We start from the raw sequence: 15,463 nt of genomic DNA, 5'->3' as shown, positions 1-15,463 counted from the left end.
GTATGGAGGGGAGTCAGAATAAGGTATTGGTTCATTTGGTTACTTACTTGTTTATTTTTTATATTTTTTAACCAAGGGCCCTATAGGATTTGCAGCAGCAGTCTGGGAAAGGGGAGCGGATGGTGTAGCTGGGCTGTAGGGCAGTGAGAGAGTTGGAGGAGGCTTTGTTCTTGAGCTCCAGGCATGAGGGTCCTGAGGGTGTCTTGGGGTCCCCTGGGAAAGGGCTGGGAATTGCAACATTGGAGAATTCTGCTGGTGTAGGGCAGCACTACAGGAAGGGGTCAATGGGATGTTGTGATGGGTTCATTATTTTATTTGTTTTTTTCCTTATTAGTATTATTATTGTTATGATTATTACACATTCTCTACAGCTGTTTTGTGCTTCTTTGGCAATCCTTCACAGTGTGGATCCATTCCCTTTTCCTGGTCAGACACAAGAGCTGCTCTACATAAACAGAATTACTTACTACTGCGCAGACCCAGAACACTGCTTGGGAATGGGATGGGGGGAGAGGGAGAGAGAATCTAATATTCCTAGTGATGGGACTTTTTTTTTCTTTCTTTTTCATTTTTTATTCCTCTTTTTTTTTTCTTTCATTTTTTTCCCAGCCAGTCACTGTTGGGGCTCAGTGTCTGTGTGCTTTGGTGACTGTCTGCTGCATATGTTGTGCCGAGGTCTGGCTATGGACGCGTGACTCTTTATGTTGGTCGTTGTTTGGGTCGCTCACCATCCTTTCCCCTCATGACTGGCTATCAACAGGGGATTAAAGGGAAGGGGAGAATGAGAGAGAGAGAGAGAGAGAGAGAGAGAGAGAGAGAGAGAGAGAGAGAGAGAGAGAGAGAGAGAGAGAGAGAGAGAGAGAGAGAGAGAGAGAGAGAGAGAGAGAGAGAGAGAGAGAGAGAATATGAATGAGAAAGGAATATCAAGTGCAATGTAAGAGTGAATGCTATGAGTGTATAAGGATGTAAGAGAGGGAATGAGTTGGAGTTGGAGTTGGTGGTGTTGATGACGGCGATGACACTGCTAATGCTGGGTGCTATGAGGTGATGTTGTCTGAGGAGGAAATCAAACACAGCATCCCCCACTAACATTAACAGCCTAACCCTGTGTGAGGAGAGGCCCAGCCCGCCCTCCTCCCAGAGTGCTGTGGCTCCGTCTCCAGTGTTTTGTTGAGCTCTCGATAACATCACCGCATATGGGATGGCGGTGGGAGGGGAGGAGGGTGAGATGCCTGTTGAGTGGGAGGGAGGGAAGGGGAGGGCATGGCACTGTATCCTTTAAGTAAGACCGGCTTCGGAACCAGTGACTGACCTATGAGCTCTGTGGCTCTGTTGCTTCTTTGTTTATAGTGATCAAATGTCTCAAAAAAAAAAAAAAAAAAAAAAAGGATTAAAAATGATTTGCCTTTTAAATTTCATTGGCTTTGCTTATCCCACATATAAAAGATTTATTGCTTTTACATTTCTTTATTTGTAATATGTCTCAAAAACAAAAAAGTACAAAAAGACAAACAGACCAAAAAAAAACAAAAAAACATTGTTTTCACATCTCTATGTTGTTGATTAGTTAAGTCTAAATTTTGTAGTGTGGGTGTGTTGTTGTGGAGGAAGACGAGGAGTAGGAGGAGGAGGAGGGGGAGGAGGAAGAAGTGGAGGAGGTGGAGGAAGAAGAGGAGGAGATGGAGGAGGTGGAGGTGAGAGAGAGTGTGAGGTGTTTCGGGTCCCTCCAGGCCCAAGCCCTCTCCCACACGGTATTAACATTGTATTTCACACAATTTACAGGATGTGGATAAAATATTGGCGGAAGCAGCCATGCAAGGCAACATTAAAGATGAGGAAAATAAAGGGGAGGCGTCAGCCACTAGTGAAGCTAATGTGGACAGTCCGGCCGTCCCCGAGGGGGAAGGGGCAAAACCCCAGACCATGGACCAGGCAGAGGAGAACGGGGAGGCTATAGTGGATCAGACAGAGATAAACACCGATGTTCCCATGACTCCCCAAGACCCGGAAATAAAGGGGGAGGTTAATGCGGATCCCAATGGGGGGAACCCCGTGGATGACGATGAAGCAAGAGAAGGCCCTTAAAGGCACCAAGCCGTGACCACTCAGCCACCCTGCCACTTTGTGCTACTCTCGACAGTAGCCTCAAATTTAGTCTATAATTGATGATACAACTTGTATTTGGAATTTAGTGTTATGCTCCATTACTTTAGACTTAGAGACTACATCTGTTTTAAGATTGCAAAAAAAATACATTAAAAAGTAAAAAAAACAGAAAAGAAAAAAGTGAAAAAAAAAATTTAATGAGAGAAATCTTGGACCAAATTCATAATCATATGACAATGTTCATATAGATTTGGGTTACTTGTCATGTCCAGATAAAGTCATTCACTTTAAGGTTTTGAGATCTTGTATCAATATCTCTTATATGATTTGTAAATTTTTGTGCAATTGATGAAATCATGAACTCATTTTTTTGAATATGTGTTTTCACATAGGTTAAGGAAAAAATAAATTTATAGTAAATGAACTAGGTGTTTAAATTTTTTAAAAAGTGATCATGATAATTATTAGCATGCTTATTATGGCATTGACTGGTACCTGGCTATCAGTGGCTCATTTATCACCTCATGAAAGGTTGCATGACTTCACTTCTCTAGTTCCCCCGTCTCTCCCCCATGCCAAAAAAAAAGTCGCAAGTAGTGAGCCCAAGTACAAGCTCAGTTCTAACACTCCCCTTTCCCTTTTTGGTTGTTGTCATTGTTGTTCTTCACTTGTGTTCAAAACGTCCCTGAATGACAACGACCCGTAAAGCTCATGCAACCTTGAGTGGCGGCGGCTTCACGTTTTATCCTACTTTTGAGTGAGTGAACTCGTGTCATGCGGGTCACCACCCTTAGAGAGAGCTACTCAGGAGCAGTCCGCGACGAGCAGATCTCAATATCACCCTGGCTCACTGCGGACCTGCGTGTTGTCCTCACACACCAAGCCTTTCAAAGAAATGCTTTTATATATATACTTTTTTCCTTTTTTTTAATTTATTTATTATTGATTTTTTCTTTTTTTCTTTATTTTTGTGTCTCCCGTCTCCTTGTGGTTCTTCATTTGTGATACTAGGCAATGCTTTAGGGAGCACTCTTGTCCTGAGTCACTTGTCCTGTGCGGGCAAGACAGGTGACGGTCCAGTGTGTTAGAGTTTCGGGGGAGGAGGGCTGGAGGGGGGCTATGAGACTACATACACATATACACACACACACATACCAAATTTTTATATACAATGACAGTGTCCTCATTTCTCATCTTATCTTATTTATTTTATATATATATTTGAATATCTATATCCTTCTCTGTTTTTCATTTATCATTTTTTAATTTCCACCACTTTTATTATTATTATTATTACTACAAATATACCTTTTTTTCTTTTCTTTTCTTTTCTTTTTTTAATTTTGGTTAACCAACCATGTATGTAGTAAGCACTGGTTTACAAAACTGTGTCACCTTCGTGTATGCATCCTGTCATCCACAAGCTCTGAGTAACAACTGACAGATAAAATGAGTAAAGGAATTCTTAAATTAGAACTCCTTTTAAAACACTGCATTTCAGTCATAGTAATAATGATAATGATAATACTCACTATAATACTCATAATAACAGCAGAGCCTTCAGAGGTTGGCTTGCCATGGCCAGCTGGAAGTGTCTCTCAATGCACAATGGTGACAAGTTTTGCTCACTTTTAATTCTTAACACAGTAGTGGCATAAACCTAAATATGCCCCAAACTTTCAAGAATCAAAGCTGCCGGAATCAGCATCGGTCTGTGGCTCAGCAGGTAAAGTTGACTCATCAGCCCAGAGCTGAACTTTTTCACCAGCTGTTATGCTGATTGTTCTGACTACCTTCACTTGTGTTTCAATCAATATCCTTATTCAGATACAATTGATAAGTTGCTTTTTTTCTTTTTTTTTATTCAGTATCAGTGCTTATTTGTGTCTTAAAGAACAAAAACAAAAGACAAAAAATTTAATTGACTAAAATTTGATGTTTCTGAAGCAATAAATTTCAAATTTCTCTATTTAATCTATCTGTCATTAAATGCCTTGCAATGCTGTAAAACAATTAGTAGACATAGTGTATCCAGTGTGGAATGATGCATTTATTTATTTATTTATTCATTTTTTTCTATTGGGCTGGTAAGTTGGTTTCTTAAAAACATTCCAAGATCTGATACTGATGCCATCTCCTTGTTTCAACAGTGATCCAGTGTGACTGGATGGTTCTTCCAGTATGCAAGGAGAGACTCTAACTCGCAGTTGAACTTTAAGAGAAAAAAAAAAAAGTAAAGTTCACATCAAGTTTGTGACACTCTGGGGTGCCTTGTTGTGTCAATGGGGTACCTGGTTTTAAGAGTGAAAAGGGTTACTACATTGCCATCGACATGACCAAAGATGTCCTTGCACACCTTAAGGAACATAATAAAAACATCTGGTTGACTCTGCATCTTGGTTGCTTGGGTAAGTTTTTTAAATTTTGTTTTTGAAATTCTCTCAAACATAATTTTGTGTTGGGAATATAAGTTTTATGTCTACTTTATTGAAATTACAATAATTACTCTTTGGGTAATTATAGTGGAGCTGAAGAATGGTGTGTTGCTATGTCTATTCTTCTAACATAGCTGAATTTTCTTTTTCCCTACAGCTTTTACTGAGTAATGGAAGGAGGAGGGAAAATGACATGAGCCGCACATTACTGTCATTGAATGCAGTGTGAGTTTGATTGTTGTTTAGCTGCAAAGTGAGTGTTAAAATTATCTAATAAAATTAGTTAATATTTGTATATGATGATTGTATTGTGAGAAAAACTTGACTTTTAAAGAATAGTATTGCATTTTACATTTCTCAAAAGAAGATGAATAGTTTGTGCTCATTTTGTAGTCTATTTTAACTAAGGCCATACAAAAAGGTAAGGAATCCAGTTCATTGTGAATTATATTTAAGAAGTGGATTCTCAATACTTTTTCTTTTCCAGGAGGATCCCGAAAGAAGAGAGTTGTAAGCAGAAGGTCTCTTGGCAATGTGATCCTGTATCAGTTTTTTATAGAGATAGCTCAAAGGAATCTGATTCCTGTTAAGAAGGTGAATGGAATAGGATAGCTGATGGGACCGAAAGGGAAGAATGGGGATCATCCTGTTCCCCCCAAGGAAGGGAAGAGGGAAGGAAAAGAGTACTACTGGGTGGGGAAGGTTGAAATAAAAGCACACTAGGAGAACCTCCATTTCTGTTACCCATAGGAGTGAGGGAGAAGTTCTCAAAAATGTGAATGTGGTCCCCCATTTTTCCCCCATTTTCTATGGAGCATTTTATATATATATATATATATATATATATATATATATATATATATATATATTATATATATATATATATATATATATATATATATATATATATATATATATATATATATATATATATATATATATATATATATATATATATATATATATATATATATATATATATATATATATATATATATATATATATATATATATATATATATATATATATATATATATATATATATATATATATATATATATATATATATATATATATATATATATATATATATATATATATATATATATATATATATATATATATATATATATATATATATATATATATATATATATATATATATATATATATATATATATATATATATATATATATATATATATATATATATATATATATATATATATATATATATATATATATATATATATATATATATATATATATATATATATATATATATATATATATATATATATATATATATATATATATATATATATATATATATATATATATATATATATATATATATATATATATATATATATATATATATATATATATATATATATATATATATATATATATATATATATATATATATATATATATATATATATATATATATATATATATATATATATATATATATATATATATATATATATATATATATATATATATATATATATATATATATATATATATATATATATATATATATATATATATATATATATATATATATATATATATATATATATATATATATATATATATATATATATATATATATATATATATATATATATATATATATTATATATATATATATATATATATATATATATATATATATATATATATATATATATATATATATATATATATATATATATATATATATATATATATATATATATATATATATATATATATATATATATATATATATATATATATATATATATATATATATATATATATATATATATATATATATATATATATATATATATATATATATATATATATATATATATATATATATATATATATATATATATATATATATATATATATATATATATATATATATATATATATATATATATATATATATATATATATATATATATATATATATATATATATATATATATATATATATATATATATATATATATATATATATATATATATATATATATATATATATATATATATATATATATATATATATATATATATATATATATATATATATATATATATATATATATATATATATATATATATATATATATATATATATATATATATATATATATATATATATATATATATATATATATATATATATATATATATATATATATATATATATATATATATATATATATATATATATATATATATATATATATATATATATATATATATATATATATATATATATATATATATATATATATATATATATATATATATATATATATATATATATATATATATATATATATATATATATATATATATATATATATATATATATATATATATATATATATATATATATATATATATATATATATATATATATATATATATATATATATATATATATATATATATATATATATATATATATATATATATATATATATATATATATATATATATATATATATATATATATATATATATATATATATATATATATATATATATATATATATATATATATATATATATATATATATATATATATATATATATATATATATATATATATATATATATATATATATATATATATATATATATATATATATATATATATATATATATATATATATATATATATATATATATATATATATATATATATATATATATATATATATATATATATATATATATATATATATATATATATATATATATATATATATATATATATATATATATATATATATATATATATATATATATATATATATATATATATATATATATATATATATATATATATATATATATATATATATATATATATATATATATATATATATATATATATATATATATATATATATATATATATATATATATATATATATATATATATATATATATATATATATATATATATATATATATATATATATATATATATATATATATATATATATATATATATATATATATATATATATATATATATATATATATATATATATATATATATATATATATATATATATATATATATATATATATATATATATATATATATATATATATATATATATATATATATATATATATATATATATATATATATATATATATATATATATATATATATATATATATATATATATATATATATATATATATATATATATATATATATATATATATATATATATATATATATATATATATATATATATATATATATATATATATATATATATATATATATATATATATATATATATATATATATATATATATATATATATATATATATATATATATATATATATATATATATATATATATATATATATATATATATATATATATATATATATATATATATATATATATATATATATATATATATATAGAATTATTTGTGATCATATAAATTAATTACCTTTGCCATGTAAGTCAATAAAGTAAATGATGATGGTGTGTGAAGTGAATGATGCATCTTTAGAACTTCTCCTTCACTAACTTTATATGATTTTAGTTATGAACTGAAGTATATTATTTTTGCTCTCTCTCTTTTCACAGGAATGACATGGAACAAAAGTATATTTATTTTTCAGTTAACCCAATGCCACCGGGGAAAATGAATAAAAAATGGGGAAAATGCTGTGCTCATTTTCTATATTTTTGAAAAAAGATGATTTAAGTAGAGCTTAATTCATTTACTGGGGAAATTTTTTTTTGATATTGCTACCACATCTTACTAAGCTCTACAGAATTTCATAGGGTGTTCTGAGCCATTTGAATGTTCTAAAACAGCAAGTTTTCATTTTCTTCTCAAATAATTTCCATTGTACAGTGCTCAATTACTGTACTGAAACATTTTGATTTATACAATGTCTGGAGGCCAGAGTGGAGTTGACAGTCACCAGCAAGCCTATACTGTAATCTTATTTTGCTGCAACAGTCTACTTATTATATAAATGAAATACTGTCTAGAACTGCAATTTTTGAATTTGCAGTTTTGAAGAATTATACTATAACCAGATAAATAAAATTGGCTTAGTCATACACTAGCCACTGCTTTTCTTATGAGAATGAGCCTTATCCTAGCACATAATACTTAAATTAGGACAATTTATGAGCTAAGTGAAGTCTTAATTTTTTTCTTTCTCTTTCTGTCTTGGTCCGTCTTTCCTTTACTCTTTCATTTTTTTACGATCACTTTTTTGCCTTTTTGTGACTTTGAAGTGAGAGTGGAAGAATGAAGTTTAATACTCTGAAAAACAAATGTTAAGAACGACAGTCCCATCAAGTCTTATAGCTAGCAATTGCAGGGGAGGGAGGATACAGTCTGGATCTCTGTGATGAAATATACGCTTAAAGTTACCAGTACAGCAGTTGGTATGTAATCATATGGAAATAAAAAGTAATGCCATACCATACCATACTGTGTCTGTATGACCATAAAACTCCAAAGTAGGAAGGCAGTGCAAGGCTTAAAAAATATTACATATTTTTGTGAATGTTCTGTTCAGTATGCACTTCACCTACATAAAAACTCTGTAAAATTGTATAAACTGTGGACCCCCCCCCCCCCCTTCAATGCCTGTCAACATGGAGGGGCATATGAAACAGGAGCTGAAGCCCAATTTTGGGGATTGCCCCTATCTTGGGCCTCAGACCTTGGCTCAACCAATTTTGCCTATAGTCCTTCTCCCGCTTTCATATTCCTATTCTTGTCCAATCCCTTTCTTTCCACTTCTGAAGATGTAAGAGCCATGTCAAAAGGATGAAAGACTGGCTTTGCATCAGTCCTGAATATGCCTCAGGGAACCCTGGCTACTGTATTCCCTTGGTCAGTCATCTAGCCCTCAACTCAATGCAAAACCAGACAGGAAGCACACAGCTCCAATAGTCATTCTGCTCCTCCCTTCCTCCCAAGATAACTTCAGTTTGATCTAATCACCCTTCACACTTAACCCCCCCCCCCCTCCTAATCCCCATTTCCTCCCCCTCTTTACACTTTTCACTACCATCCTGTGTTAACCCAATGCCACCGGGGAAAATGCAATGCTCATTTATATTTTTTGTGAAATGTCTCTACACATAGATGGCTCTACTAGTGCTTAGCCACAAAGGAGTCGATTAGTAGACCTTGTGACCTTCCCTGATTTGAATTGGCAGGAAAAAATTAATTTTTTACCAGTACTATGAATATTGATGGTGTTATTTTTATTATAATCATTATAACAGCAAAATAAGATAACGTAAAATATTTTCGTGAATCAAAGAAAAGGGTAAACGGCCGAGACAGGCAGAACTTGTAATTGGCTCATTGGTGACTTAGTGTAAGTGTAGCCATCTATGTAAAAATAATTAAACAAGTAACTCACAGTGGGCATAGCACGTACCTACATGTCATGCCCGTCGGCATTGGGTTAAAGTACTGTACGGTCTTTGACGTCAAATACATTTTGTTTTGATTATTAACTCACTTTTTAATATAAATAACCTTTGATGTTTGTTTGTTTTAACCCTTTTTTTTTTTTTTTCCACTGTACCATCCAGCTCAAAATCCTTATGTCTTACTAAAATCAGATAACATTAAGAGCCATTAAAAAAATTGCAGTTTGTAGTTTTTTTTGTTTCATTTAATTTATATGTCATTAAAAAAAATATAATCTTCTAAATTACGCAAAATGTATTGGTCAGTAAACAAGTGGATGTATGGAGAAAAATGGTTTGGGTGTGTGCAAAATGTAGCGTGAGTAGTAGTAATAAAAATAAAGAACATATATTTTTTTAAGGGGTGGGGAGGCAGTGTCTTTGTATATTTCTCATTAGATAAGGCTATCTTAGGAATCAGATGATAGTTTAAAAATATAGATATATATGGGGAGGGATAACTGAATTTTAAAAAGTTAATAAACAATGGTTTCACAGTATGACATTAACATCACAGGTGCCCATGTTGGTTTATTAGTTCCAAAATATACTTTGGTATAGAGGCAAACATTCAGATAAATTTACAGATATGTAAGTTCATCAAGATATGTTTAACGGGTATGACTTTGTGAGACTTGTAATTTATAAATATATTTTTTATGAAGTGACCTTGTAAGCAAGGTTTTTTCTTTATGAATAGGCTTGTGCTTATGTTGATTGCTTTTTCCTTGACTTCACATATAACTGAATAGGTTACCAGGTAGAAGGTGCAAGTTGTGTACGTAAGATTTTCAACAAAGGGTCTCCTATCAGTGTGGATCTGTAATATATTTTTAGTGTATAATTGTTGGATCATGTATGAAGATCAAGGTAGATCTGCAATGATTTTTTATATGTGATTTATGGATGAGGTTCACCATAAGTGGACATGTACAAATACATCCAAATGTCCATACATTATTTATGCAGTAAAGTTACATTGATGAGCCATAAGTAGATTATATAGTTCAGATCCTTTTTCTTTTTTATTTTTATTTTTGTTTTTCTTGTCATTATTATGCTGGAGCTGATATTCCTTAAGAACAGTTCAATGGTTAAGCTCTAAATTCATTACAGGGTATGTGGGCTTAAAGAAAAAAAAAACATTGAACAAAATCCATGTTATTTGAATACACCCTATTTCAAAAGGAAATAATTGGCATTCATAGCAAACTTAAATATATGCAGAATTCTTCATTAACACAAAATCATGGAAATGAAAATCAGTTCATAAGTTGATTACAAGGAATTATTGCCCAAAGTAATTGGTAAGAAAGATGAATCTGGGGAAAACAGAAAAAGGACGTCTTGAAATTGCTATAGAAACAAGTTTATTTTTTTTCTTTTAATTTACATTTTAGATGTTAAGGGTGTAATTGTAGGAACAAGAATATACATTCAACAGGTTTATGGTAGCAGTTTTACTTTGTCGAGTGTGTTCTTTCACATAACATTGTGAACTGACTTCTGTTTTCTGCATTCCCATCACAAACTCATATCGGTTTGTAAGACATATTAATTTTATATATTGCTTGTTAACTACTAGTCCCTTTATAAAATAGGACTGAAAATTTAGAATAGTAGGTTCATTACAACGTTAGTGTGTCGATGCAGTATAAAATGTCCATTTGAAACAGCTGCCATGAACATATGTTTTAACACTTGTGTGGGCAGGTGTTGAGCGAATCGTCATTTTAATGTAGAATTACCAAAAAGAGAAAAAGCAAGTATGTATATCACATATAAAAGTATTGTAACCTTCCAAGTACCTCTATTCAAACTGTTACATAGTTGCCATAGTAACAGATAGATCCCTATATGCAAATCAACCAAACATTCAGCAACCAAAGCCACTTCCAGGGAACCCGAACACTTAAGATACAAGGGTGTGTCCACAGCTGACCAATCAGGAGGCAGGTCCTGTAGGCGGGCACCTGGTAACAACCAATAAGGATGCAGTTTGTTAGTGGTATCCCCAGCGTTCGTTTCATGGATAATTCACCCCACGTGTGTACGTGTACCTCGTAAGATGCGTGTGTTTGTGATACGAAGGTGAGGTGCTTAAGTTATCTTATCGGTCAAGTATATTGAGAAAAGAACGAAAAAAAAAAAAAAGGTTTCCTGTGAAAGATTATTTAAATTGAAAAGAATAAAAAGGATGTGAACCCATTGTCTTATACTTATGGGTTTACTTGACCCCCATCCTCCCACATTCTCTCTCACGTATTTTGAAGCCCGTGAGAAGTGTTTGAGGTTATATGGGACAAGGAGTTAGGGGTTGCGAATCTAATTTCCTGCACGAAAAAAGAAACGGAAATAGACACGATTATACACATGCACGTATCCTTACCGGCATGCTCGCTCACACTACAACAAATCCCCTGCTCAAGGACGTGCACCCAACAGTTAGCCCTCTACTTTTTCGGGAGAGAGAAACGCGCTACCGTTCATTATTTCTCATATAACGTTACTATATTTACCCGTGTTATAAACAGTTGATTATGGGTAAATTATGAGAAAGAAAATGTAATTTAAGGCATGCCCTGCAAATACTCAACGAATACATTTTACATTTACTCAGGCATTCCATCGCTACTCCGTCTGCAATTGACCAGTCTAGGGAACAGACTTGCCTTGCCCCTTTTTATTAATAAGACCAGGACAAGTTAATGTAGTAGACAAAAACAACGCATAAGAACCCCTCGCCTTATATGGAGTTCGTCGAGGTCATCATCTCTAGGACTTGCTTTTGCGTCTTGGGGTCTGAAAGGATGGATGCGGGAGAAATATGGATAAAGAGGAAGGAGGGGGAGGAAAAGATGCATGGTACGGGGAGAGGAGGGGCATGCAAAAATGGGACTTAATAAGGGATATAGAGAAGGAAAAGTGGCAGAGAAGAGACACGAAGAAAGATTTTTAAAAATTATTGACAATCAACACCCAAAGGGGTGGGTGAGAGAAGAAGAACAAGTGAACGAGAAAGGAGCAAATAATAGCCAAAGAATCAAAACTGAGAAGTCGAGACAAACTTTGGGGAGGAAGAGAGAAGAGAATATCCAGATGCCTTTGTGTACAGTATCGCATCCAGCTCGAGTACTGATACACTTGTATCTCGCTCTACTCTCTGACTAGCCAGTACAGCACTGAACGAAAAAAAATACAAATGCAGTTGAAGGTAGCTCAGATGCAGGTCTTAACACCTTGTATGACGGTTGATCGGTTAAGTTTGACTCTGAACTGGGTAACACTATACACTAATAGTGAGAACTTTAACACACAACACTGAATCAAGATTGTATAGGTCAAATGGCAACAATTTCATATAAACTACCTTTAAAATTACTGTTTATATAAGACAAAACAGAAGACGATTCTCAGCAACAAAGTAAATTGAAAAAAAAAAAATAAATAAGAAAAAAATAGACCAAAGCCATGCTGTCCATGAATTCATTTTCTCGAGTCTCAATAACTGAAATCGGTTTTTCAGTAGCATGCGAAATCTTCATCTGCAGACTAAGGTAAAAGTCTCGCATGGAGAAACAGTGGAGGAGGAAAGGGGGGGGGGAGGAGAAAGTGGGGAGGGAAAATGAGAAGATGCAGAAAGAAAGGAGAGAGCAGATCGAGGGGATGAAGGAAAGGAGAAGCTGGAGAAAGAAATAGAGTTAAGAGGAGAGGGTAGAAGCAGCATAGGAGGAGAGAGAGAAATATGAGGGATTGAAGAAGAGAAAAGGGGAACGAATAGAGGAGGGTGATAGTGATGGAGAAAGCAAAGAATAAAAGGCGATGGAATATAAGTAACGGGGAAACTCGAAAGGGAGAAAGTGGTCGAAAAGAATTAGAGGGACGGATACTGCTGGAAAAGGGTGTGGAAAGCATCAGGGGGAAGGAGGAAGAGAGGGATGAAAAAAACGAGACAGACATGGATGGGAGGAGAAATGGACAAAGGGAGGAAGACAGATGAAGACAGACAAGATTAGGAAACTAGATTTATTGAAAATGAGACTACAGTTTCGAAATCCACCTGGATTCCATCATCAGACTTGGAAATGGAATCCAGGTGGATTTCGAAATCGTAATCTCATTTTCAATAAATCTAGTGTTTGTATTGAGTTTTTATACCATAGTATCTACACGGAAGTGTGTTTTACCTTTCACAAGAATAGGAATAAAGAAAAAGGAGGTAAAAGGACGTATGTAGGGGGGGGGGGGAGAGGGATGGAGAAACCTTACACTCCGTTTTGTATGCACATCTGTTAATGTGTGTGGCAGTACTGGCGTCTCTCTTGCGTACGCTCATCTGCGCGCGTGCAGATTCGTGCAAGCGCATATTAGCGATGTGATGTGATGCTCAATATTTAGTGTTGATTTCACTGGAATTACGTGAACTTTACTTTATTTTGTAAATTCACCGATTTTAAAAGGAATCGTTAGTCATATATGAACCTCCTACTCAGATATCTGGTCTCCCAAAAGAAACCGGATTATACCACAGAGAATTCGTAAAATAAAATCATCACTAGATAAGAACATTACAAAGGCGTGGCACATGAACACGAAATAATATGAACACGAAATAATAGGGGGGTCTTGAAATTTTGAAAGGTCTACGTTCGTTTAAGCGAAATTTCAGGCTTCATATAGTTGTTAAAATAAATTAGCCTTAATTCGATGAGTAATGGGTATCACATTTACATACTTACACTTGTTCATTAAATCAGCAGCTTCGAGACGCTAAACAAGTAGTATGATGATCTTTACGTGATGAAAGTTCTTGTTCTATGCTGTTACCTCACCTCCAGGGCCTTAGCGAATCTTCAGTATTGCCATATATATATACAAAATAATTGGAAATACGGCCATAAATTTGATTATTTTCAAACATTTAAAGAAATGAAATGAGTTACCAGCGGTGGTATATATAACGAACAATCGAGGTCTGAAATACAAAGGATTGTGCGCCTAGTTGTACAATTACTGAAATACAAAAGGCCGACAATTGATAGAACTGTTGTGCAAATGCAGTACTATTTAAGGTTTAACTTTATCATCCTAATTCAGAGATTCAGTGAATGCGACCTAGGTTATCTACTGCACCAGATCAAGCATATTTTATCCGAGCAGAAATCTATAGGGATAATATTTAACCAATTCATCCCCATAGATTACAGTGGATTTTAAAGTCTTGTACTGTGCATGATACTTCGTTCTACTTCTGACATTCCAATAGAGCTCCAGTACTGTGCATGAAATGGTGTTTATTCCTTAAGTATTGAAAATTTAAGCCTTCATAATTATGACTTGCACTCTAAATTCAGAATCAGATACTCAGAATCTGAAGAGGGGTAAGCAACTCCAAGCTTAATATAAAGGAAAACGAAAGCAATTG

The 15,463-nt window shown here is 31.4% G+C and overlaps 1 protein-coding gene across 2 annotated transcripts in view; it reads left to right on the top strand.

The window, feature by feature from the left end:
* Nucleotides 1-5,409, top strand: part of LOC125027986 (collagen alpha-1(I) chain-like) — a 12,053-nt gene extending 6,644 nt beyond the window's left edge. The window contains exons 3-5 of one of the 2 annotated variants that reach the window (XR_007115078.1): nucleotides 4,257-4,514; nucleotides 4,699-4,794; nucleotides 5,029-5,409. Coding sequence is in view for 1 of the 2 variants with exons in the window: in XM_047617216.1 (XP_047473172.1) it covers nucleotides 1,783-2,085 (303 nt within the window). In the remaining variant the exon portion in view is untranslated. Of the gene's footprint in view, nucleotides 1-1,782; nucleotides 2,531-4,256; nucleotides 4,515-4,698; nucleotides 4,795-5,028 lie in introns of those variants that run through there. The other variant, XM_047617216.1, reaches the window with a different exon arrangement.
* Nucleotides 5,410-15,463: the final 10,054 nt, after the last annotated feature.

The sequence above is a fragment of the Penaeus chinensis genome, chromosome 8 (assembly GCF_019202785.1).
Source record: "Penaeus chinensis breed Huanghai No. 1 chromosome 8, ASM1920278v2, whole genome shotgun sequence".
NCBI lineage: Eukaryota > Metazoa > Arthropoda > Malacostraca > Decapoda > Penaeidae > Penaeus > Penaeus chinensis.
This window is presented reverse-complemented; position numbering and strand designations above follow the sequence as displayed.